Below are 27,918 nucleotides of genomic sequence, written 5' to 3' on the forward strand. Positions count from 1 at the left end.
TCTTATTGTGCCTGCATCTGGAATGTTATTGATCGCTCTAGATCAGCAATTGTCTAACATGTGTGTTTTGTGTTTTCAGAGCACATCTGCTATCCTGATGGAGAACATGGATCTGTACATGCTGAACCCCTGCAGTACCAAGATCTGGTGAGTCACTGCAGTTGAAAAGAGAAACAGACTGCAGCAACTGCTCAGAGGCAATGAAGAAATGTGTTTTACAGTGTCTTTTTTTTCCTATTTGTGTAAATGGTAGTTTACATAAAATGCTATTAGTATGTTGATGTCCCGTGGTGAGAGATGCTAAACATGCTGTTTTAAAGAGCATTTTGCTAATGATTTTATTATTATTTTGGTAATTTTAGGATTATATTAAGTGAATTTATCATATTAGAATTTGATCATGTTTTATATCTCTTGATTTAAGCATAATCTTCTGCAATATTGGCCCATTTTTTTATCCTGAAAACATTTTTTCATTTGACATTTCTCTTATCTTACATTATTAACAAGCCTCCACAAGCATTCATGCTTTGGGTTGCCAGATGTCAAGAGTTTAAATCACTCTTTTCTCTTAAGTGGATACGTTTTCTGCCCAGTGTTTTACTGAATCTTCCCAACCTGGCAACTCTCTCTGCACTGCAAAAAAGCGATAATTATCTAAATAATTAATACAATACAACAATAATACAAGCTATGATTTTGTGATCTCCATTAAGATAAATTAATGCAGCCAGTCCGTGTTCCTTCATGTTGCCGCTTGTGCTGTTTACTGTGACTAAAGCAAACCATTTTAGTGGCAAACTGTAATGTGATCCATGGATTACATGGATCTTGTTTTACCAGTTTTCATAATGTAGATCGTGTGTTAATATATATGATAACTATATTAAATCAGTAAACTATATGAGGTAAAATAAAACCCTTTGTATTTTCTTGATTTTTGCTTACATGAAAGTGCAATAAATCTGATGAAATGTAAAAATAAAATTTCTCAAATGAGAACAATTGTGTTAAAAAAATGCGAATATATAATCTTTGAGCAAAATAATTGATTTATCAGTTAAACTATTATCGATCTCAACTATTATCATGCGCCTTAATTACATGTAATATTAGTATTAGAGAACACTTTAGTTTAGGGTCCAATTCTCACTATTAAGTAGTTGCTTATTAGCATGCATATTGCTTGGATATTGGCTGTTTATCAACTACACAGTAAAATCCCCAGAGTTAAATCAGCTCTGCTCAGAGTACATATGGTCCCTCTCTAAATAGTGTTAAAGTAACACTGAAGCAGAGTTAAAGATAATGAGACAATTAAGCAATTAATTAGGCTGTGACTGAAGTCAGATGTAGTTCCTGTGTTTCTCTTTTCTTTAGTGATTCTGCTTGTTAACAGCAGGTGTTCATCACTAATGCACAATCATCACTTAATTAATTGCTTAATTATCTCATTAATTTAACTCTGCTTTAGTGTTATTTTAACACTATTTAGAGAGGGGCCATATGTACTCTGAGCAGAACTGATTTAACTCTGGAGATTTTGCTGTGTAGCTTCAGCAAAAAAGGTGATTAGAAAAACCTTGAAAAAGAATTGGTGATCAGACATTGAAATTAAAATGTACATTAAATCTAAAATACACATAAAATATATAAAAATTTTCTTTTGTGCACTCAGATTTTCCCCTTTGTTTCCTCTTTCAATCTCACAATGCAGGTTTGTTATTGAGCTCTGTGAGCCAATCCAGGTGAAACAGCTGGACATTGCAAACTTTGAGCTGTTCTCATCTACGCCGAAAGATTTCCTTGTGTCCATAAGCGACAGGTAACATCACTGACTCAGACATATGTATTATTCCAACTCCTATCCAGGCACAATCTGATACGTGGACTTATCTCTAAAGTGGATGTGAGTTTTTGTCCTGGCAAACTGCAGCACATTTTATTGATTGCAGTGAAATCTAATTTGTTCAAAATCCTGTGTCACATTAAATATGTTGTGGTTGGTTGTGATCGTGTTGCATTGCATTTTCACGATCAGTGTGGACAGACAAATTGCTTGTTGCTGAATTCTAATCACAGGGAGATGTTAGGGAGACTGTATTACATAAACACCATCTTTTCTTGACTTCAGGTATCCGACCAATAAGTGGATCAAGCTGGGCACCTTTCACGCCCGTGATGAACGCACAGTACAGAGCTTCCCTCTGGACGAGCAACTCTATGCCAAATACGTCAAGGTAAAAGAGGTTTCAATTGTTACGATATGTTTGAGTCATTCTTCCCAAATCTACTTGATTGTGAAATTTCCTTAAGAGCGGAAATTCTAAATACTGTAACATTTGAACCATGAACACGGAGATTGTTCTGTCACCTATGATCTAAATAACCTGGAATTGCTCTAGCAAAGTGTGTTTTTAAGGTGACTGAATAAGAAGCAGGAAAGGGGGGACAGTTTAATCATTTGAGGGAAGCCATGCCCTTCCCTCAGGCATGAGAGTCTCATGACTGTACTTTTCAGATCAAATCTGAGTTGTTATATGATGCTGAATACACATCCATGACTTGTTGTAGATTTGCATTTAAGGTTGGTGTCTATACCAGTGTTTCTCAACCTTTTTTGGCCATAGCACAGTTTTGATAAGTAAAAAATCCCACGGCACATATTTTTTAAATTAAACACTGTCATCAAAGTTGGCATTGTGGCTTTATGTGTGTCAAACATGTGCATGTGCCATTATATAATAACATTCAATGAAAATCAAGCTCAGATGAAGTTGCAAGGTTTTTGACCAGCAAATGAAAGAAATGTTTTGTCTGTCACTGGAACAGCCGCATCTGAGGCAGCAAGTGCATCGCATTACGTTTTCATCAGTGTGCGTGTTATAAAGTTTATTGTAGCTATATGGGCACTCAGGTTTTTTTTGTTGTTGAATACATTCGGATAAAATCTCATGATATAATAGATGAAGCAAGATATTTAAAGGGGATCTATTATGCCCCTTTTCACAAGATGTAATATAAATCTCTGGTGTCCCCAGAATGCGTCTGTGAAGTTTCAGCTCAAAATACCTCACAGATCATTTCTTATAGCTTGTCAAATTTGCCCCTCTTTGGGTGTGAGCAAAAACATGCTGTTTTTGTGTGTTTCCCTTTAAATGCAAATGAGCTGCTGCTCCCAGCCCATTTTCCTAAAAGAGGGCGGAGCTTTAACAGCTCGTGCTTCGGTTGCTCAACAACAACAAAGCTGGAGAATCTAACGCAGCCAAAATGTTGGTGCTGCTACCAAAATTTTGGTAAACAAAACTGGGACCACTGATTCATCCCTAATTTTTATCCTTTTTTTTTTAACTCCAGAGTTTCTAACTGTGCATCTTGCTTACTGCTGTGCTTTGCTGTTTATATTTGATCATCATCTTTCTCTTCACTCAATCTGATTTATGCATTTTCGGATGATCATAATTATCTGCTGTAACATATATGTCAACAAGTGCCAGTGATCTAAGGGTGGAATCCCATGATGCTTTGCCATTATTGAACTGCCCTAAACCTGTTCTGTCATGCTCTGCTTCACTCCTGTGTAGTTTATTATTTGAATGTTTTCCTTTTTGTTTTTGTTTACTTGTTGTCTTCTGCTCTTTTTCCCACTTTGTGATCCTAATTGCAGCCTTTCTCTCTCCTACCGTTGGTACCGCTGCTCAAGTCATGAAGGCAGAACAAACAAGAACAGTTCAAAATGCTTGACTTGCTACAGCATGAATCAAGTCTTTTATACTGATCTTTCTCTCTGTTTTTCTTTGTTTCCGCTCTCTCCTGTCTTCTCCTCCTGCATCAGATGTTCATCAAATACATCAAGGTTAGCGCTCTTTTCTCTTAGATCCTGTCAGTGCTGCTTTGGGTGGCAGGACTCACATAGAGTAATGCATGACAGTGAAAGTTTCTTGAAAGCACAAATACACATCTTTTCTCACACTTACAAGGGAAACAACATGCTTTGCAAATATTCCAGCACTTCATTCTTACTATGTTTTGTTGGACGTTATTGGGACATTGCTAAATTGTACTAACGTTGCTAAATGTTAGATTCAGTAAGAACATTGGTTTTGTTGCATGACCATGTTTGAGCGTGCTTGTCTTTTTATGTTTTTGTAGGTTGAGCTGCTGTCCCATTTTGGCTCTGAACACTTCTGTCCACTCAGCCTGATCAGGTGTGTTGAATTAATGTGACTTGACTTATAATTCCATTACTGTACAACCTATATAACATGACAAAGGCCTGAAACATACTTTACACAAGTGAATACCCTGCACACATACTCTGGATGCAATGACATCAAGGTTGTATATTAGCATTCAGCACTGTTCTCACGCTCGTTACTCACGCAGTGAATAACATTGCAAAGCAAAGGGAACAATGACAACGCACCAGACAAGACAGAGCAGGTTATATTTGATATGAAACAAAGTCACAGCTTTCAAATTCTGTCAATAAACCTATGCCGACACGAGAGAATACATCAGTATGTTTTTAAATATGCAAATTGTTCATCGCAATTTCAAAAAAATAAGTGTAAACCCTAAAAATCTGAGTTTGCATGTATTGATGTCCACATGTTCTTGTTCAAGCGTGTGTATCAGAAAGAATTAACCCTGTAATTAATGACAAAAATTTCATTTTTAGGTGAACTAACCCTTTAAACAAGGATTTGATGCTGTAAAGTGTAACAACAATCACCAGGCCGTTGGCGCCCTCTGCAGGCATTTGTTATAATACGTAATGTACATAAGTTACATTATGTATTTTAAGTGTGGTTCAATAAAACATGATTACTTGCCTTTATTACCTCGTTATTATGTATTTTAAGTAATTTTAAAGGCTATTGTTCACTATAGGTCTAGGTTTACCTCAAAAATGTCAGATTACTTGATTAATCGTCAAAATAATCGTTGGTGACAGTCCTAGGTTAGTTAAAACATATCAAAATGCACCTGCATTGTTTTGCATTGTGACTTTCATTCAAATAAGACTTTATCCAGTCATATATTTATCCAGTCATAAGATTTCTTAAAAATAGTGTTAAAATATCATCTCGTTCTTGTGAACCCAATATCTTGTATATACTTGAGTATATGTAAGTGTGTTTCTGATGTAATGCAAGCTTTGAGGGGAATTTTTTGGTATGCGTCATGATGTGATGCATTTTATTCTTTGTTTTGATAGAAAAATATTAAAACTCGTGCATCAAATAATTAAACAAAAGAGACAAAAAAAATATTTTCCTGGAATTTTAATAAAGCGACTTGATAACATTCAACCATTTCTTTAACCAAAGCATACTGCGCAGCAGCATTATGTTGTAACGAGAAACAGGTAGATTCTGATTTTATGATCCTGCACTCGCATTGGCCTTTAAATTTCATTGACTCTGAGAAAGGACACACGGCTTTAAAAGGGTTTTAAAAGGCAAAGTTCTTGAGTTGAGTAGATCTCTATTCTGCCTTGGGCTCCTCATGTCCGTTTGCATTGGCAGGAGATTTAATCTAGGTTGGAGGCCCATAAAGGGGCTGGTTTGAGAGACATACTCTCCCACTGAAAATGACTGTATATACTGTGAGAGGCAAGCAAAACACTACGGTCAGACAGAGCGGAAAAAAATAAAAATCCTTTCTAAATGACCCCTTTCTTTACTTGTACTAAACTTTTTGTTAGAGTTCTGACCTTAACTGTTCCAAATTTGAGAATCACAAGAAGCTACTTTCTGATAAAGGAGTTATTTTACAAGCCACATGATACAAATTGTCATCATGTGGTACCTCTTGTGGGTGCATACAAATTTACAGCGTAACATTTATTCCAAATTCCTACTTCCCTATTTTCTCTGAGACTGGTCATGTCACTGGAAATCTGTCTTTATTTTTCTTCCACTGCAATTACCTCCTCTGTGTGTAGAATAGAACAGGCTATAAACCATGTCTTTAAAGACCCCCACTAACCTGGGCAAAGGGTAGAGTGATTATAGTTGTTTTGTAGAAGGCAGAGATAAGTTGTACTGATGACCACAGTGGGCTTTATGTTAATATTTCTCGTTCTGAGGCCTGACTCTCTCTTATCTGTACCAAGGCTGATTTCAAGATAACACAGGAACACTGTCATTTTTAAAAAATTAGGTGTTCACGACTCCCCTCCTATGCTTTTTTTTTTTTTATCATTAGGGTAGAGTTAGGAAAATGCTCCCCCTTAAGGACTGTGTAATGTTTTCTGTGAAACACGTTATATGTGTCTAGAATAGTTATCCTAGTTTTCAGTGATAATGACATAAATTATAGACCTTATGCGCCAGAGAAACAAGCGTGCCGCCATCTGTAGAATTTTGTCTTTGAACTTCTGTATTTGCGATTGCCCAGTATATTTCTATGGCATCACTGTCAAAGAATAATTAGCTGGTGAAGTGGATGCACTTATTGTAGAGTTAGAGCATTGTAGAGCATTGTAATATTTAAAGCAGATGTCTTAACAGTAGATCGGGAAGATTTTAACAGTTCATTCATAAATGCGTAAGATCGCTGTGGAAATGCAAACCTGAAGTCAAAAGATTACAAGCGCAGCGCTGAAAAGGGGCGGGGCTATATAAGGTCTATAACTCAACTGTGAAAAATGTCCATCGTTTTCATGCGTTTAGATTTTTAACAAAAATTAAATTTGTGCCCCCACTCTGACAAAGCAGTTTGCTTTATACATTTACAGCAAAATCAAAGGACAAACCATTGTAGCTTAAAAATTAAAAAGACAAGCCAAAATATCAGTAGATAAATATGAATATTTATTAATGAACCATGCTGAAAATCATGTGAAAATCGGCCTATTTGAAAATATATTGTTTGTTAATGCTAACTGGCTAGCTAACTAGCTAGCTGATGTTAAATTGAGATAATTTTTAAATGTAAAGTTCAAATATTTTTTTTATTCAACTACATAGTTAGATTACATTTGATGGAAAAAACAAAGGATGCGATGTTTAGAACATGTTAACTTTTGTAATTATGATAGTGGGAAGTGATGCACCATGGGGGCGTTTTACCCCACAGATCAGGTTTGGGGAAAAAAAAAAAAAAAAAAAATGTCATTCTGAAAATATAATTATGTTTTCCTTAAATAATGTGTGCGGGCCTTCATATTCTCATATCATATAACTGTGATATTCTGCAAAACAACAAGCTTTAAAACATTTTCTTATCACATACTGTACTGTGAAATACGTTTTCTCTCAGATACGTCGCCAGTGTAAACTTTACCGTGAATACTTCTACATGACTTTTGTCAACATAGTCCATAGCAACAACAAAACATATCTTGACTCCAATATAGAGATTATTTTGGGAAAAACTGTAGGGGGGGGGGTGTTTTACCCCAAGGAGCGTTTTCCCCCACTCTACTCTACTCCTATTTTTTTTTACAGTTTTCTTCCTTATTAGACTGCCACGTGTCTGATCTTTGTGTTATGTGTATCTTTGTGTATATCAGGGTGTTTGGCACCAGTATGGTGGAGGAGTATGATGAGATAGCTGACTCTCAGTACACCTCCGAGAGAACCGAGTATCTGGATGAAGACTATGGTGAGATCATCTTTCTGAAAACATAAGTGTTTCAATACAATATCAATTTGCGAAATTTGATGGGTGACGATATGTACAGCACCAGAACAAGCAGTGCGACATGATGCATAAACATTAAAGGTCCCGTTCTTCGTGATCCTATGTTTCAAACTTTAGTTAGTGTGTAATGTTGTTGTTAGAGTATAAATAAAATCTGTAAAATTTTAAAGCTCAAAGATCAATGCCAAGCGAGATATTTTATTTAACAGAAGTCGCCTACATCGAACGGCCAGTTTGGACTACATCCCTCTACTTCCTTCTTTAATGACGTCACTAAAACAGTTTTTTGACTAACCTCCGCCCACAGGAATACACAAGAGTTGCGTTTGTAGAGTGTGTTTGTCGCCATGTCGTCGAAACACTGTTATTTTCATCCCGCAGTCCAATCACCGGGTCTGATTCCGGCTCAAATTGATAGGGTAAAATTAAAGACATGTTTACAATAACACTGAGCGCGTGCATCTCCACGTTATGGTAAGAGGCGTGACCTTTCCGGGCAAGATGCGCTAAACTGCTGTCGAATCACAACACAGGAACCGCTGGCACAATCAGAACTCGTTACGTATTTCTGAAGGAGGGACTTCATAGAACAAGGAAGTCATCAGCCCGTTTTTATGACAGTGGAAACAGCGGTATACAGATAAGTAAATTATGTGAAAAATACTGTGTTTTTTTACACGCGAAACATGAACACATGTTATATTGCACACTATAAACACAATCAAAGCTTCAAAAAACCACGAAAAACGGGACCTTTAATACATTGAATAATAATTTCATTCTGTAATGTAATAGTAAGATGCACTACTGTATGGCAGAATTTCATTTAAAATAGGCAGAAGACTATATATTTTTTTGTTTTCTCTTTCCTAGTTGCTCTGTGTCCATTGGCTAATGCTCTTGTTTTAATTCCAGACTTCTTTTTTACAGATTACCCACCTGGATACCTGCCGTCAGAGGACAAGACATCAAAGAATCTGCTGGGCTCTGCCACAAGTATGTCCTGATCCTCCATATTCTCCTAGTGCTTTTGATTTCATGAATATATATACATCAATAGGTGCCCAAAGATTATGATTTAAATTAGTGGTTCTCAGCTGGTTTGGCCATGGGCAGTTGAAAAGCACAGTATAACATGTGACAGGATAAGAAAGTTTGTTTTTCTGAGGTCAAGGACCTTTTATTTAGTAATAAGTTACGAAAATAATGTTAGAATAATGACAGCATCTCATCTTACAGCAAATACGGACAACTCCTTTTTCTCACGAACTTAATTTGCATCTGAAAGAAGAGTCCACAGCTTTCATGCACATCTTTCAAACGAAGTCTCGTTTGTTTGACTACACACTCTGCAAACCCACTCAAAATGGTATTGCGACCCACTTTTGGATCACGACTAGTGTTGATTGGCCATGATGTTCACGCACTCAACAGACATGTCTGTGATTGGCTACAATGATCAGCACTTCAAAAACATGTTGTAAATAGATATTTGTGACGCTCTTCACCAAGTGCTTACACAGATACACACGGAAGCGTTTGAAAGCAGCCGTCTATTAGCAGATCCATCTATCAGCGGATATATTAAGGATCCGCTGAAGTCTTTCAGGGATCCCTAGGGATCTTTGCTGAAGTGTAGGAAAAAAATCAGTTTGTGTGTTTTTCTTTTTAGATGCCATCCTGAACATGGTAAACAACATTGCAGCAAATGTGCTAGGAGGAAAACCAGAGCTGGAGGACGGAGCTGAAATGGAAGGTATGGACCTAATCTCTGCCTTGCGCTTGGATATTAAAATTGCCCTATTCTGAGTTTGTCTTGAGAAATTACTGCACTTATTTGCTCCTCTTTGCTTGGCAGCTGTTTGTGACTGGTGAGGGCTGTCACCATGCCAACAGTGCTGAAACTGTGAGGCCTGGCAGTGAAAGCACGTCTTTGATGGCTTCTATAGCTGCGCTTGCCAGCATCAAACTCTCCCAGGGTGTTTGTGTGTGTGTGTGTGTGGGTGGGTGTGTGTGGGTGTGTGTGTGCGTGCCCAGAGAGAGCTGCTACAAAATGCTGTTCAAACACGCATGTGGCTTTCCTAAATGCAGAAATGAAGTTTAAAAACACCCTGCTGCTCTGTATCATGACTATAAACTGTCTGACTGTGAGGCTAAAAGAGAAAAGACAGTTTAACAAGAGATTTTTACAGTGTCCCTTGAGATATTGCTGTCTAATGGGTGGCTGAACGTTTATATTAAGTTTTTAAAATGAAAGCACAATATTTGGGCTGGGTTTTTTTTAAACTGTTAGATTATGGTGGACAGATATGATTTTTTTTTTTTAAAGGCCAATACCATATCTAGACAGTAGGGTGGTCATTAGCCAATATAATGTATAATACTATTTATATAGGGATTGTGCAATACACTATATATTGTATTACGTAACACAATTACACAAGGGAATGTGCGATTATACTTTCTTCTGCTATTTATTTATATATTCTTGCCACAATTTCAAGTTTGTTCTTGTTACCTTTTTTTTCTTCTTCTTCTTTTTTTAAGCAAATTTATTTGTTGTTTATTTGCTCTATAACAGGCCTATCTGGTCTTAAATTTTATATATATATATATATATATATATATATATATATATATATATATATATATATATATATATATATATATATATATAATATATATATATATATATATATATATATATATATATATATATTTAGCCATTTGAAATTAGATGCACCTCTGCATTTTAATTATGATCCAAACAAAGATGCTACATACATGTAGCATAAGCAGTTTTGATTTAAATAAGATTTAATAATAGGATTTAAAGTAAAAACAGAATGGTCTGACTTTAGATTTGTGAAATTATGCTACATAAAACACACCTGCATAAAAACAACAGCAGACAGACTTGTTCTTGAAAATGCAATGCAATTTCTTTGGGTACTGCTGTACACAAATCAGCGCTACATGCAATGCTTTAAACAGAAATAAGAGGAAAAGAAAATGGCATAGAAACATTTCTGAAGACAGTCATTCATTCATATAAACATTCATGCATCATGAACAGTGAGCTTGCTGTGTCTGGTTCGGTATTTTCTCTGCTGGCACGTCCGTGTTCTCCTCTTTGCGTCAATCTTCAGCGTGTCCTGTCTCTGGCCTGTTAACGTCCAGTTTACAGACTTGGTAATATTTTCATGCAAATGACATTTTGGGAAATGATTGCAATGCAGTTTGTCTGCAAGTCTGGAACAGAGATCAGTCAAAATAAAACTCAAAATTGATTGCTGATCATGTTTTTGGAACAAAAAACGTCCGGTTCCAATTTATGCCCGACCAGTTTCTAGAAAACAGGTCGCACCACAAGAATTATTTGCACTCACATAAGTGCTCCCAAATATATATTGATGTTGCACAGACTAAATTTCGGGAGCATATTTAGTAATATGAAAAAAAGTATCTTAAAATGCATCAGATTGATGCTTTAAAATACGGAATATTTAAATTTTTCTTCCGGGGGAGCATGCCCCCGGACCCTCCTAGAGGGGTAATATCCTTCTCACCTTTTTCACCCCTGACCTGTTTTCATGCCTGTTTAGAAACTTACCAGAAAGTAACTTTTTTTTACACACATTTTCTAGATAATCTTCCTCATTCTTCATAAGCATTGTGTAACTGTGACAAGAATTCAGAAAATGACTGCCATTCCAAAGCTGTTTCCGCTGTGGTTTTTTTTTTTTTTAGATGTCCTTGTTGTTCTGCTAAGCTTTATATAATTTCAAGCTCTCAGAGATCACCTGTTTTTAGTTAAGAGTATATTTGTATTTGTGTGTTTAATCTTGGGTCCTTTTCTCTGAACAATGGTCCTCTTTGTGTTCCTCAGTGTGGAAACCAATGTTCACATTCTCCTTTTTCTTTTCTCACTGTCAAAATCTGTTCTTTCTCTCATCTCGCTCAGGAAACGTTTCCTCTGGGACAGAAAACGTCACCCAGGCGTCAACAGAAACCACACTCACGCCAGATCCCACCCCCACTGAACAGCCCGCTACGTGAGTCTCATTCATACACACAAACACTCACTTACACACCCCCTGATCATCCAGCACATTAAAACCCCACATGCTTACTCAATACTGAGCCCCAAGCTAGCGTATTCCAGCACAGACTGGTTTGAACTGTTTGCTCACATACCAAGTCAACCACTGAGTTCTTTTTCTGATACAGTACAAGCTTATAAAACTCTAATAAACTGTATGTGCCTCATAACCAGGCCCAGACTCAATCTGCTGAATTATGCAGAATGCATTTAAACATGTAAAATGTTGTAAATGGAGCTTGGAATACTACATTCTTGTTGGTTGCTGAAAGCATAATCAAATTGGCCAAAATATTTAGTTCACAGGAAAATTTAAAGTTCTGTCATTTTTTTACTCACCCCTGCACCATTTCAAACCCGACTTACATTTTTACTGAAAGTCTTGCTCTATTTGGCACATTCAGGAGAGAAATAGCAATGTGGTTTAAAAAAAAACATTTATCAAAAGTAATGGTTATTTTGAGTCAAATCTCTTCAGTGATTTAGTTGATCTGGTTTATCCACCTTATTATTCAATAAGGTGTTTTCTGTGAATGTGAATCAGACTTTTGATTTATTAGCCGCTGTAGGGAAATAACGAGAAGAATATCAAAGTGCAGTAAACTGTAAAACTATTTTCACTACAAACAAGCGTGTTTATTATTAAGACAATACTTTAAAATAATATGGTAAGAAATACCAGGTTGCAATATCAAGCAACATAACAAGCTATTTTGTACAGCAAAAAATAACGGGAAGCGAATGACACTGAAAACCAGACGCATTAAAATTATAAATGGCCTGCTCTTACCTGAAAAATAAGGTGGATAAAACTCGTCTAAATGATTAATTCACAAATCTGACTGTTCTGGTTCTAAAGAACTGGTTGCAACAACTAACAACTCACTTGAGTAAACATCATTAGTTCATTATCAGTATTTTCTATTATTTATAGTAATTATATTTTCAGTAAATGTGAACGAATTTTGGTCTGTTTCTCAGATGTTTATCATAAGACTTCAGAATAGAGTGCACAAGGTGTATAGACCTCCTATATTTATTGATCTTTTGCCAGCTTTACTGTAGTATTTTTATTAGGGCTGTCAATCGATTAAAATTTTTTTATCTAATTAATTACATACTCTGTGATTAATTAATCTAAATTAATCGCATATAATCGCATACGTAATTTTTGCTGTGAAAGTATTAAATATTTCAATTCAAATGAATCAATGCAGGGTTTTTCCTGGGTCAACAATGGTCTTCGGTGGTGACAGACATGGTGATCCACACAAACAGTAAAAAGTGCTCCTACCCACGTGATCTGCGAGCCCGATACTGACAATAAAGTACCCGTCACTGTAATTCTTTCTTGCCCTCTTTGCAAAAAAAAAAAAAAAAAAAAAAAGTGATTTTATAGCTTTGTAAGAGAAGATGTTTTTTGCTAAACCTGAAAAGTATTAAAAAGTAGCATTTAGAAGTTATTTTAACTAATAATATAATTTTCTACCATATACAATTGAATGCACCTAGCTAACAACAACTTGCTTTGTTCTGGTTTCACCTCACTCCAGTCTAAACTAACTGATTTTATAGGTAGGCCTAATATACTACACATTGTCATTTAAATAACCTGAAAATATTGTGGATTATTAAGGCTAATTTTACTAACCACTCTTGCTAAATGGGGTAAGCACACTTATGTTCTCATTTCAGAGTTGTTCGAGTAAATGATTCATTATAGACCGTGTGGACAGATCAGTTGTTGTCATGATTCATTAAAATGAATCTGTTCAAATGAGTCATTAGGTCACGAATTGGACATTAGCGGACATTGACGCGACTGTTATTAGGACATCGCAAAAGATTCACCACAGACCATCAACACAGAAAACACTTCACCACTGGATAGGATTTTCTTTTTGTTTACTGAAAGTGTGGTTTATGTCAGCTGCACGTGCAGGGCGCCTGTCAGAGAAGATGAGGTGACGTTCTTTTGAGCACTATTCACACCCAACGGTTATTCAGGAAAAACATTCTCCGAATGCGCCTCAAGAAACATGGATTCGGTCTTACGAACTTTTAGCATTGTGTCAGTTGATTTAGATTATTATGTTCGAGGTAGAGAGAGAGCAAAGACGGTGCTTACTTTGAAGACAAAATGAGCTCGCGCGCACGAGGGAGGAGCTCTGCTCGTTCTGTCCGTCAGTGCAGCAGTCATCTCCCTCCTTCATTTTACAGTCGTGCTCCAGGTTCAAAGGTCAATACAGAATGGATTAATCTGCGTTTTTTTTTTTTTTTTTTTACGCGTTATTTTTTCTCAGATTAATTAATCGAAATTAACGTGTTATTTTGACAGCCCTAATTTTTATATACTATTTGTTGTATTTAATAATATTAAATATTCTCTTTTTATTTTAAGTTTTAGTAATTTTGTAAAATTAAACCAGCAATTCAAGTAATAACATTCTGGGTCTTCTTACCTCCAGGCTAGATATTCTTGAGTTGGATCCCACTCTAGTGAAGGAGGACTCAGAGGATCCTGTTACCGAGGCTCCTTCAGAACCTCCCCCTGAGGAGAGCCGCATCGTCATCCTCATCGAGGAGGAAGAAGAGGCCACCCAGCCTACAGTGACCCTGCTAGAGGAGGAGCAAGAGGAGGAGAAAAGACTAGAGGAGATGTGGGAGAGGGAGAGCGCCACACACTGCGGTCACCTTTCGACTTTGTCCTGCTTGGCATCTTTGCACGAACACTTCTACTGCTACTGTTCGGCAGCTTTAGCACTACAGCGTCAACGCAGAGACCGCCGCCTCAAAGCACAGCACACACACACTGACACAGACACTCAAGCGGCTCCTCAGCAGTCCCTTTCGGCCACCACCCCAACCCAAGAGCCCCCTGCACCCTCTGAGAAACTTCCAGAAGAAGAGCAGCCCTCTCAGGCACAACCCGAAAGGATTTCCCCCACTGAAACGGTGGCTGCTCCACCTCAGTCCTCTAGTGGGGAGCTTGCAGCGAGCGAGCAGGAGCTCCCACCTGAGACCATCCTCTTGGAGCCCAGCCGCACCTCCACCCTTCCCCCACATAGCTTCTCCGACACCCCCACCCAAAACATCCCAGAGTCCCTACCCGTGGGAGAGCCCGTAGACCAGCGTCCGCAGTACCTGGTGGACATCCCAGAGACCCGCGCCCCAGTGAGCATCTGCAGCAGCGTTCTGTCTCCCACCTCCTCTATGCTCTCCTCCACCACCACTGAAACTAACAGCCCAGAGATGGACCCTCCCAAACTGGAGCTCCCTGTCCCCACCAAAGAGCAAACAGTTCAGCCGTTGCTTACCCACACCCGCCCCGCTGACATCCCGCCTCCTACCGAACTTCCCATCCCAATTCCAGAGGCCTCAGATAACGGCAGGGCCACAGGGGTTGAAGACCCTCACCACAGTGCTGTGACCTCCCAACCAGAGCTTTCCGAAGCCCCTCTGCCTCAAGAGGAGACGGTAGATGACATTCTGCTCCCGCACCGCACCGCCGGAGAGTTTTACGCAGAGCAGCAGCATTCGGCGGAAATGGGACACGGGAATGGCAATGGGAATCAGGTGCACGGATCCAACCAGAAGGAATCGGTGTTCATGAGATTGAATAACAGAATTAAAGCACTGGAGATGAACATGTCCCTCAGCAGCAGATACCTGGAGGAGCTTAGCCAGAGGTACAGACACTTACTGCCAAACTTAATGACCATAGTGGGACACATTTTCTTATTCATCTGTTCTGCTGTCGCTCAGGTATCGCAAACAGATGGAGGAGATGCAGCGGGCTTTCAACAAGACCATCATCAAACTGCAGAACACCTCCAGAATTGCAGAGGAGCAGGTTACTATCAGTCACACCTAACATTGGCAACTGGAATATACAGGGACTCCAAAAATTATTTTGACAGTGTATTAAATAAAATATCCTATTTCAATAGAAAAGTACCATTCAAACATTTGGGGTCGGTATGATTTTTAAATGCTTTTAAAAGAAGTCTCTTGTGCTCGCCAAGGCTGGATTTATTTGATCAAAAATACAGTAAAAACTGTAGTAATGTGAAATTTTATTACAATTTAAAATGACTGTTTTCTATAATAAATATATTTTAAAATGCAATTTATTCCTCTGATGCAAAGCTGAATTTTCAGCATCTTTATTACATTATTCAGTGTCATGATCCATCAGAATTCAATCAAAAATGCTGATTTGCTTCTCAAGAAGCACTTCTGATTATCAATGTTATAAAAACTATTAATTTATTTTTAAATTAAAAAACAAACAAAAAAACACATTTTCTGACCCCAAACTTTTGAACGTGTGTATGTTAACATGGGAAAGAAAACTGTCATCAAAGTGATTTTATGAAGATGCACTGTTCAGAAAACAAAAAGACAAAATATGATTATGCTTTTATTTATTGGATGTTTTTCACTTGTATTTTCTGTTATTTATCCAACTAATGGCAATTGAAAAAAGGCTGATTAATGACAACATACTGTTTCATGTATGAAACATTAATATTTTGCACCTGGGTTGGTTCACCCAAAACTGAACATTTTGTCATGAATTACTCACCCTCATGTGCTTCCAAACCCGCAAGACCTTCGTTCATTTTTGGAAGATGTTTTTGATGAAATCTGAGAGCTCTTTTACTTGTCCATAGACAGCAATTTAATTACCACTTTTAAGGCCCAGAATACTAAAGTCATCGTTAAAATAGTCAACGTGACTGCAGTGGTGCAACCTTAATTTTATGAAGCGACTAGAATAGTTTTTGTGCGCAAAAACAAAACAAAAATAATGACTTTATGTAACTATTTCTTCTCTACCCTGTCATTCTCCTACGCTGTTGATGCAGTGCAGCGCTTCTGTGTTCTTCGTCAGAACGCTGATTCATTGTCCAACTCCTGCGTCAGCATCACAGGCATGTGTCGTGCTGCTCACGTGAACAGCGTCGGCCAATATTGAGTCGGCATTCGGACATAAACACGGATGCGCTGCACTGTTTACTACATCAACAGCGTAGAAGAATGACAGGGAAGAGAAGAAATTGTTGAATAAAGTTGTTTTTTGTTTTGTTTTTGCGCACAAATGAAGGTCGTTCCAAACCCGTAAGACATGAGGGTGAGTACTTAATGACAGACATTTTATTTTTGGGTGAACTAACCCTTGAAATGTGATTTGCTTGTTCAGATACCATTATAGCATGTACAGTGTTTTTTACATTTATAACATGTGGATAACTGTTTGCATCTGTGTATGTTTAGGACCAGAAACAGACAGAGTCTATACAGATGTTGCAAAGCCAGCTGGAGAATACCACCAAGATCATGCTGAACCTGTCTGCTACTGTTTCACAGTTACAGCGAGAGGTCTACAAACCTTACATAATTCCATCCCCATCTAATGCTTAATATCACGACCCACCCAGTAATGTATATTAATATTTAAAGCCCGTTGTACACTGTGTGTTGCAGGTTTCCGACAGACAGAGTTATTTGGTGCTGTCTCTGATCCTGTGTCTGACGCTGGGTTTGCTGCTCTGTATGCAGTGCTGCAGGAGCTCGCCCAATCACAACACCAGCCCAGCCATTCCCATGAGCAACCACTACCCCAGCCCTAAGAGGTATAACACGCACCAAATATGTCAGAATGCAATGCAAGAACACAATTCATTCTCAGTGTTGCTGCAAGTTGTTCTCTAAAGGCCTTCACTGTGGTCTCCTGCGGTCAACTACTGTTATGGCAGAACAACAGTTTGAAAGAGTCGACTCAAACTGATATTAATTAGTTTTAAGAACATTTATACATTTTTGACAAGAGTGGAGCAATCTTGCTGAGCAAGCTAGTTAAAGTGTAATGTAAATGTAATGCTGCGTTAATACCGAACGCATCTGGGGCGTCTGATTTACATGTTAAGTCAATGTAAACGCACGTCTAGTCATCCTGCGGCGCGAATCGGCCGTTGACGCGTGAATGGCGCGGCGTGAATTGAGCGTTCGCGCGCCTGACGCGTCTGACGCATGAATTGAGTGTCTGACGCCCTAGACGCCCGAGTTGAAAAATCTGAACTTTGGCGTAAATTCGCGGCGCGTTAACCAATCAGGGACTCTGCTTTGGTAACGTGTTTATGACGTGATCAGCGGTGGAGATCTTTATTTTTTAGGCTGGATCAAGCTAATGCGCATGCGCAGACCTAAATGCGCGTCTCTTCTGCCATGTTTCAGAGGCGCGCGTCTGACTGTTTCTATAGAAACCGGTGCTTCTAACGGCTGCTGCAGTGACGCGATGACTTTACCAGTCAGCGATTGGCTCTTATTTAGAAGGCGGGACTTATTCCGCCATATTGCGCGTTACACTTACACTTTTCCTTTGTCACAGTGACGCACCAACGTACATTACCATTTAAAAGTTTTTGGTCAGTATGTATGTATGTATATATATTAGGGATGTAACTTTACATGTATTCGTCCCGAACCGTCATGGTATGGACGTCATTGTTCGGTGCATACAGTCAGACGACAAATACAGTCGGTCACAGGTGATCCACACTCCAATTCAGAAGTGGGCACGTGCAGTAATGCAACACTGTTTACTAACAGCCACAACAGAAAAAAGTGCAGAAGAAGAACAACAGATGATCTATGCATACATGTTTATGTGTAATTTCTCAACCAGTTTTTCAGAGGCAGAAAGACATCAATAAATCAGCTTGAGAATAATATCTCACGTAGCATTACATTCACCTCAGGCAAGTCATTTAGTGTCCACAGCATGTTAGATCATTAGAGAAATGAACTCTAGATGGAGCATTTCACTAAATATATGCACTATATTATTTTTATATATTCATTATATTTACTTTACCTGTTAGTAATGTCTTAATTATTTAAAATGTTTAAATAAATTTGTCTTGAAAACAAGTTATGACAGTAACTGTAAATGATTATATTTCAAAAAATAATTGGAGTAGAAAAATAATTGAAAAATAATTGTATAATTAGATTTAGGTTGCAATGCAAAACCTGCCTTTTTTTTAATTTGAGTGTTGATTATTATATCTAAAAATAAATAGCAACTTAATTTAATAGTTTGGGCTCTGTTTTTAATTGTAACCTTTAATATTGTGCAAGAAAGGGCTGAGATATATATTTTTTTATCCTTAAGAAAATTTCAATTATAATTGAGGTTTTTTTTTTTTTCAACAAGGATTCATTAAATAGATAATTTCTAATGTTACAAAAGATTTATATTTCAAATAAATGCTGTTCTTTTGAACTTTTTCTTGATTCCTGAAAAATCTTGAAAAAAACTGTATCCGGTTTCCACAGAAATATTAGGCAGCACAAATGTTTTCAACATCGATAACGATCGGAAATGTTTCTTCAACAGCAAATCAACATTAGAATGATTTCTGAAGGATCATGTGACAACGAAGACTGGAGTAATGATACTGAAAATTCAGCTTTGTCATCACAGGAATACGTTACATTTTTGCAGTGCATTAGCCAAAGGTTCATGTCTATATTAGAGTGCATTTGTGAATAATTTCTCTCTTTCTCATTCTCAGGTGTTTTTCCTCATATGATGATATGAGTCTGAAACGGAGAGTTTCTTGCCCTCTCGTTCGTTCGAAGTCATTTCAGCTGCCTACATCAGAAGGTAAGAGTCACCTTTGACACTGAGGGGAGTTCTGATGCCAGATCTCTCTTTATCTCTGTCCTATTTTCTCTCTACTCCTCCCCTTCTCTCATGTAACGCACATTGTTTCACTCAGCTGTGGTTCTGTCTCTTCTCAATTCCACCATATTCATTTCTCACAGCTTGAGAAACCAAGATGATGCCGACTAACATCACGCCTTCCCACTTAACGTGGCTTACTTTGTGTGCTCTCATTTTGGCTGCCGCTCTCAGAAGAATCACGCCTTTTGTATTAAATACCATACCGATCACTTTACAGCTTGAACTAGTTTTGAGTCCAGCTGTCACTATTTCCACAGTGTCTGGCGATGGTTCAATATCAGTGTGACCTAAACTGGAGTAATTGAATGTCAGCACGGTCATGCCTCATGTTTGGTCCTGCCAGAGTCGGCTGATCCGATACCTCCCTTAAGCAATAAACATTTTCTTTTACAAGCAAAAAACTAGGTTTTGATTTAAATTTTTAATTTAGTGTGATTTATTTATTTATTTATTTATTTATTTATTTATTTATTTTTTAAACGACAAAAAATGAACAAATTGGAGAAGTATTAAATAAATAACTTCATATTGTTGAATACAAACATAGACATTTGTAATGTAATATGTAGTTATATTTATTGAATATTACAATATTTAATTTAATTCATGTTATATATAAATTCACAATGTGCAAATTTTTCAAAATTGTAATTAATTTGATTAAAATCCTGTAATTTTACAGCTTTATTAAGAACATTTAAGTGAAACTAATATGAAAAACTGGGCAAACACAGCCAGATAAACTGAACCGTCCTTTAAATGCCAGATCCTTCCTATTCTTCTTGTTCTTTTTTGTCCCTGCTATTTTTCCTCTCACGTTGCTTCAGCGTGTGTGTGTGTGTTGGAGCATGTGAGCTCATCATTGGTTTGTGTTCATAAGGCAGAGGTTGGATATTTTTAGCACATGATGCTTTTGGCTGGCACACGTTGGACATTTGCAAGTAGTAACAACAGAAAAATGTGGTACGTTTAGTGGATTATTGAGTGTCGCATATACAGATATGCAAATCAAAAAGACTTGACTTTCAAATGTGTCCAAATGACAGCATTATGCAAACAATTAATGCTGCAGCCATGGTTACCACATGCAGACTTTGTTGGTGATGAAACAAGTGAAATAGGATTTGACAGGGCGAATTTCAATTGAACAACAGTTTCAGCCATAAAGAACAGTGAAAATACTTTGAAGTGTCTGTGAATGACTTGAGCTACTACTTGCAAGTGCCGTCATGCTTGTGTTATTGTTTGCCATACCATTCCGTTAACCTGCCCCCTCTCTCCCCTGTTTAGTAGGTCCTGATGACTTGTACATTGTAGAACCTCTAAGGTTTTCTCCAGAGAAAAAGGTATGGAGTTCGTTTCGGCCGCTGTGTGTTCATGACAGTAGTGGGAATGAAGCTGGGCTTCAAAAGCACTCACAGCTCTTGCTTTTGTTTTCTCCAGTTTTACTGTTGCATTTTGAGTCTGTAAGAACCATATTAATTACATAACGTGTTTCATAAGAACTCCTACGGTAAATGTGAAGAGCAGTGAGTGTTTTGGAATGCAGCTCTTTCCAGTGAGTCTCTCTGATAGGCCGTGATGTTAACCGTTTCTCTGCTGACTGAGAATTAGTGATTCAGATTACATTTAACTAATCTGATTCCATTGACAACAACTCTATGCTAGACAAAAATACCAAATAAAAAGGAAACCAAATCTGTGCATGATAATCAGTCTGATTATCACATGCAATATGCAAAAAATATATTTTATTTCAGTTAATAAAGCAATAAAACAATCACTATGACCTTTTAATGACAAACATGAGGTTAAAGAACACAAGGGATCATTTGTGGAGAACATTTATTTCAATTAACGAAAATGTTTTTATGGTTTTCTCATTGTCACTATGGAAAATAATTAATGAGTGCCACCAAGTTGTAGTTTTATGAAATGGCATAAAGCCAAAAGTGTGAATCTCATTGGTTGTCCAGTTTTTGTTGCAGTGTGATGGAAAAGTCATTAGAACACATTGCTGTAAAATAAATCGCTTTGCATTGACGGCATGCAAAATTTCATGTCTGTCTGAGCATGCATATTAACATCCGTTCATTCAAATGAAGATGTTTATTGCACCGAACATTTGTCATGGTGCGAACAGGACTTAAAGGGTTAGTTCACCCAAAAATGAAAATTCTGTCATTAATTATTCACCCTCATGTTGTTCCAAACCCGACTTTCGTTCATCCTCAGAAACGCAAATTAAAATATTTTGATGAAATGTGAGAGCTTTCTGTCCCTCCATAGACAGCTATGCAGCTGATACTGACGCTTTAAAAAAGTTCACAGAGATTGTAAAACTAATCCATCTGAATTAAGAGGTTTAGTCCAAATTTTCTGAAGTTTGCTTGACCTGTGAGAACCAATGAGGTTCATTCTCATGTTACGCAGCACGTTTGAGCTTCACAAGAACCAATGAGGTTCATTCTCGTGTTACGCAGTACGTTTGATCTTCCACGGGAACCAATGAGGTTCATTCTCGTGTTACCGCAGCACGTTTGATCTTCCACGGGAACCAGTGAGGTTCATTCTCGTGTTAACGCAGCACATTTGATCTTCCACAGGAACCAATGAGGTTCATTCTCGTGTTACGCAGCACATTTGATCTTCCACGGGAACCAATGAGGCTCATTCTCGTTACGCAGCACGTTTGAGCTTCACAAGAACCAATGAGGCTCATTCTCGTTACGCAGCACGTTTGAGCTTCCACAGGAACCAATGAGGTTCATTCTCGTGTTACGCAGCACGTTTGAGCTTCACAAGAACCAATGAGGCTCATTCTCGTTACGCAGCACGTTTGAGCTTCACAAGAACCAATGAGGCTCATTCTCGTTACGCAGCACGTTTGAGCTTCCACAGGAACCAATGAGGTTCATTCTCGTGTTACGCAGCACGTTTGAGCTTCACAAGAACCAATGAGGCTCATTCTCGTTACGCAGCACGTTTGAGCTTCACAAGAACCAATGAGGCTCATTCTCGTTACGCAGCACGTTTGAGCTTCCACAGGAACCAATGAGGTTCATTCTCGTGTTACGCAGCACGTTTGAGCTTCCACAAGAACCAATGAGGTTCATTCTCGTGTTACGCAGTACGTTTGATCTTCCACGGGAACCAATGAGGTTCATTCTCGTGTTACGCAGCACATTTGATCTTCCACGGGAACCAATGAGGCTCATTCTCGTTACGCAGCACGTTTGAGCTTCACAAGAACCAATGAGGCTCATTCTCGTTACGCAGCACGTTTGAGCTTCCACAGGAACCAATGAGGTTCATTCTCGTGTTACGCAGCACGTTTGATCTTCCACGGGAACCAATGAGGTTCATTCTCGTGTTACGCAGCACGTTTGAGCTTCCACAAGAACCAATGAGGTTCATTCTCGTGTTACGCAGCACATTTGATCTTCCACGGGAACCAATGAGGCTCATTCTCGTGTTAACGCAGCACATTTGATCTTCCACAGGAACCAATGAGGTTCATTCTCGTGTTACGCAGCACATTTGATCTTCCACGGGAACCAATGAGGCTCATTCTCGTTACGCAGCACGTTTGAGCTTCACAAGAACCAATGAGGCTCATTCTCGTTACGCAGCACATTTGATCTTCCACGGGAACCAATGAGGCTCATTCTCGTTACGCAGCACGTTTGAGCTTCACAAGAACCAATGAGGCTCATTCTCGTTACGCAGCACGTTTGAGCTTCCACAGGAACCAATGAGGTTCATTCTCGTGTTACGCAGCACGTTTGAGCTTCACAAGAACCAATGAGGCTCATTCTCGTTACGCAGCACGTTTGAGCTTCACAAGAACCAATGAGGCTCATTCTCGTTACGCAGCACGTTTGAGCTTCCACAGGAACCAATGAGGTTCATTCTCGTGTTACGCAGCACGTTTGAGCTTCACAAGAACCAATGAGGCTCATTCTCGTTACGCAGCACGTTTGAGCTTCACAAGAACCAATGAGGCTCATTCTCGTTACGCAGCACGTTTGAGCTTCCACAGGAACCAATGAGGTTCATTCTCGTGTTACGCAGCACGTTTGAGCTTCCACAAGAACCAATGAGGTTCATTCTCGTGTTACGCAGTACGTTTGATCTTCCACGGGAACCAATGAGGTTCATTCTCGTGTTACGCAGCACATTTGATCTTCCACGGGAACCAATGAGGCTCATTCTCGTTACGCAGCACGTTTGAGCTTCACAAGAACCAATGAGGCTCATTCTCGTTACGCAGCACGTTTGAGCTTCCACAGGAACCAATGAGGTTCATTCTCGTGTTACGCAGCACGTTTGATCTTCCACGGGAACCAATGAGGTTCATTCTCGTGTTACGCAGCACGTTTGAGCTTCCACAAGAACCAATGAGGTTCATTCTCGTGTTACGCAGCACGTTTGAGCTTCCACAAGAACCAATGAGGTTCATTCTCGTGTTACGCAGTACGTTTGATCTTCCACGGGAACCAATGAGGTTCATTCTCGTGTTACCGCAGCACGTTTGATCTTCCACGGGAACCAATGAGGTTCATTCTCGTGTTAACGCAGCACATTTGATCTTCCACAGGAACCAATGAGGTTCATTCTCGTGTTACGCAGCACATTTGATCTTCCACGGGAACCAATGAGGCTCATTCTCGTTACGCAGCACGTTTGAGCTTCACAAGAACCAATGAGGCTCATTCTCGTTACGCAGCACGTTTGAGCTTCACAAGAACCAATGAGGTTCATTCTCGTGTTACGCAGCACGTTTGAGCTTCACAAGAACCAATGAGGCTCATTCTCGTTACGCAGCACGTTTGAGCTTCACAAGAACCAATGAGGTTCATTCTCGTGTTATGGAGCACGTTTGATCTTCCACAAGAGGTTTGTTCTTGTGCATCATTCATGTTCAGCTCAGCTTCTGTTTATGTTCGCTGATCAACATTCATATGTGAATAAAAACCTAAATTCAATCTGTTCATCATATAAAGCAGTCGAGTCTCTTCAGAAAATTTGGACTAAACCACTCAATTCATATGGATTAGTTTCACAATCTCTTTATGAACTTTTTGAAACCTCAAAATGGTAGTCACGTAGCTGTCTATGGAGGGACAGAAAGCTCTCAGATTTCATCAAAACATGAGGGTGAGTAAATGATGACAGAATTTTCTGTTTTGGGTGAACCATCCCTTTAATTTCTCCTCAAGTGATCCCTTGTTTTCTTTGCCCTCGTGTGTATCATCACATGGTCATAGTGATCGCTGATTGCTGTAATTTCTTGATTTCTGTTCTTAGTGTCTGAAGTATTCATCCATGTTCAAACTCACTCAGCACAAAGACGGTTTCAGCGGCTTTAGGTGTTTAAATATAAACCTCTCTGAATGCATCATTTAGACTTTAAATCATCTCTCTATTTTTGTGTCTTTCAGAAGAAACGCTGCAAGACAAAAGCAGGGGACCGTGTGGAGACGCTCCGGGCCTCCGTCCCCTTAGTGACAGCCGTTAACGGTGGGCCCAGGTGCAACGACGAATCATCTCTTCACTTCCTGCCGTCAACATGCAACGGCTACACGTCCACCTGCTCCTCCAGGGACTGTGCGTCAGAGGGAAGCTGTGAGAGCTCCGCTTCTACACTGTCTGAGGAATCTTTCGGCAGCGCCCCCTCGATGAACGGACACGAGCCCATCCTCTGCAACGGCGAGCCTCCGCTGACCCTCCCTCCGGCAAAGAGCAAGATGGATAAGAGGTCCCTGAAACGACGGCGATCCAAGAACGCAGAGATGCAGCCGGAGGGCCAGTGTGTGGGGGAGATGCTGCACGCGCCCCTTCCTGTGACGGTGATGCCGACGCTGGGGGAAATCATTAAGGGAAAGGCAGACCTGGGCGTTGCCACATTTGGAAGGACAGCTGTAACGGGACGAGTTTGAGTTTTTCACATCGGCATCTTTCTTTTTCTTATTCCATCTCACCGTCGTTTTGAGATTTTATTGTCAGTGATGATCCTGACACCATCTTCACTACATCCTGGTTCACGGAACTTTGGTTATGTGCCTTTTTTATCCATTCAGGATTGTTTTCATTATTCCCTTTTAAGGTTCTTCTAGGGATATTATGACTGATAAACATTCGCAAGTATGAATGAGACTCATGTAGATGTGGCGCTGCATCACCGTGACCATGTGAACTGTCGATGCTGGCAGGCCCATATCATTCAACATCATTCTTTATACTAACATGACCATCAGATTACCATTTCCTCTTTCACTGTCCCTTTAACGCAATCTCACTCTGTCTTTTCCTTCCTCGTTCGCAAATGAAATTCTTGTACATGTGAGTGTGCGTGACCCTGCGCCAGTCGTTGTCTGTGGTTGGTTTGTGGGACCAGTGATGTCACATAGCACAGGGCTTCAATCCAGTGAACAGAGCTGAATGAAGAACAGATCCAGTCCTTGTTCATTCTGTTTTCATTTCTTCTTTTAGAGCCAAATTAAGGCCTGTTTCTCTCACCATCTAGTGTGACCAACGAGTCCAGGCTGGGCCTGAACACTCACAGACACACACACGTATATACACACATTATACGGAGTCTCATGCTCAGGCTCCAGCTTTTTGAAGTACGTTTACAGCTCATTTTCTTCATGTTCAGTAGAGCCGTCATAAAAGACACATGCAGACATTAGGGTTTTTTTTACACACTTTATATGTACACGGGGAGTTTGTAGGGGACATTCTGTTATTTTTAGCGGTAATTATTTATGTATTTATTTATTTAAATGTGACCGGGGCTCTATGAGATCACGGTCATGTGACACATGAGATGCAGTGGCCCCTCCAACCTCCATGTTAGAGCTCGCAAGATTTATTACACATAGACACAAATGGTACGGACGACATCTTCCTGTTCTCCAGAGTTTGCACAAACTGTCTTTTCTTTTCCTTTCTTTTCCTTTTGAGAAAGCTGGACTCTATGGAAGCTTGTTTCTGCCACTGAATAAAAAAGGGAATTGCGACTTTATCTCACAATTCTGACTTTTTTTCCTCTCAGAATTGCATATGAACTCGCAGTTTTGAATTATAAAGTCAGAATTGCGATATATAAACTCACAACTGCAAATTATTAAGATATAAACTCGCAATTCTGACTTTTTTTCTCAGAATTGTTTATATTTCGCAATTCTGACTTTATTTAATGCAATTGCAAGTTTATATGCCAATTCAATTCTGAGAGAAAAAGTCACAATTAGTTGCTTTTTTATTTTTCATTCAGCGGTGGAAACAAGCTTCCATAGGACTGGTCGATTTTGACTTCTTAAATCAAACTCTTAATTTATTTTGGATGTTTTATTTGATTTATTAATTTATTTTCAATTCAAATCAATTCTTAAATCACATTAAGTATCAGATAAATCTGTTCTAATGCTCATAATGTGATCATGGAGATGTCATGCATAATTTTTAAAGGACATCTGATTGACTCTGTGATTCACTCTTCTTCGCTGGATCTGTTCAGATGAGCTTTGAGTTACTGGAATCACAAGAATGGCCAAGCTCTCGTATTTGCGCACATATTATGCATGTCCAGCAAAGCAACCTTCTTGTCTGTCCTACCTGTCATGTACACGTAAAGATTATCTGTATGTGTGTCTGATCTCACACACTCCGTGTCCCTTTTATCACACTTTCTATGTATGTATGTTTGCTGCTTTCAAAGTTGTTTTAATGCACCCAAGAGACCATTTGACATCCCAGTGGAGTTTCTCTGCGTCAGACTTGTGTGCTTTCTGTGGTGTCTGAGATTGTTTTTTGTTTGTTTTGTTTTTTTCATGCAGACGATCCCATCATTGACCTTTTATCAAACTGAGGGGTTTAGGAGAATGTGAAATCACATCACGATTTCAATTAAAGGGAAAGATTGGGATGGCATACGATGGACCATCTCTGTGTGATTTCCATGACACATGTTCCACTTTGAAACATTTTACTACCTTTCTCCTTTTTGAATGCTAATCGATATATGCTTGTGGATTTTGTGTTTATGTATGGATGTTTTCTCAACCAGTGTGTATGCTGATGAGTATTTGGAGTGAGTAGAGACCGCAGCGTGTGTCTCTCCTGTGCACTTTGGAGAACTCCACATGCCTTTGTTTTTCTACTCCACACCTTGTACAAGTGCTTTTTCAACCCAGGCTTTCCTTAGTATGGCGCCCTCTAGTGGTTAATGCCTGATTTATTTAAACGTCCGCTAGGTGGCGCCCAAATGAAATCTCATAGTCTGTGAGAACGAACTGCACAGTATTTGATTTTTTTTTTTTTAGTTTTTCCAATTGTAACTACAGCGGTGTAGTGCCATTAGAAACTGTGAATTTATAAATAAAACACTTTGTCGTCTTTA

At 38.9% G+C, this 27,918-nt stretch overlaps 1 protein-coding gene across 5 annotated transcripts in view; it reads left to right on the forward strand.

The window, feature by feature from the left end:
- Positions 1-27,918, forward strand: part of suco (SUN domain containing ossification factor) — a 69,282-nt gene extending 41,364 nt beyond the window's left edge. For 2 of the 5 annotated variants that reach the window (XM_048208595.1, XM_048208599.1), the window contains 16 exons: positions 80-147; positions 1,718-1,825; positions 2,135-2,240; positions 3,836-3,856; positions 4,153-4,208; positions 7,523-7,614; positions 8,569-8,649; positions 9,326-9,409; positions 11,618-11,708; positions 14,224-15,444; positions 15,521-15,608; positions 17,036-17,140; positions 17,246-17,394; positions 19,339-19,430; positions 20,802-20,857; positions 24,956-27,918. In XM_048208595.1, the coding sequence (XP_048064552.1) occupies positions 80-147; positions 1,718-1,825; positions 2,135-2,240; positions 3,836-3,856; positions 4,153-4,208; positions 7,523-7,614; positions 8,569-8,649; positions 9,326-9,409; positions 11,618-11,708; positions 14,224-15,444; positions 15,521-15,608; positions 17,036-17,140; positions 17,246-17,394; positions 19,339-19,430; positions 20,802-20,857; positions 24,956-25,453 (2,916 nt within the window). In that variant the 3' untranslated portion in view covers positions 25,454-27,918. The remainder of the gene's footprint in view (positions 1-79; positions 148-1,717; positions 1,826-2,134; positions 2,241-3,835; positions 3,857-4,152; positions 4,209-7,522; positions 7,615-8,568; positions 8,650-9,325; positions 9,410-11,617; positions 11,709-14,223; positions 15,445-15,520; positions 15,609-17,035; positions 17,141-17,245; positions 17,395-19,338; positions 19,431-20,801; positions 20,858-24,955) is intronic. The other 3 variants (XM_048208596.1, XM_048208597.1, XM_048208598.1) reach the window with 3 other exon arrangements.

Source organism: Megalobrama amblycephala, linkage group LG11, assembly GCF_018812025.1.
Source record: "Megalobrama amblycephala isolate DHTTF-2021 linkage group LG11, ASM1881202v1, whole genome shotgun sequence".
Classification (NCBI taxonomy): domain Eukaryota; kingdom Metazoa; phylum Chordata; class Actinopteri; order Cypriniformes; family Xenocyprididae; genus Megalobrama; species Megalobrama amblycephala.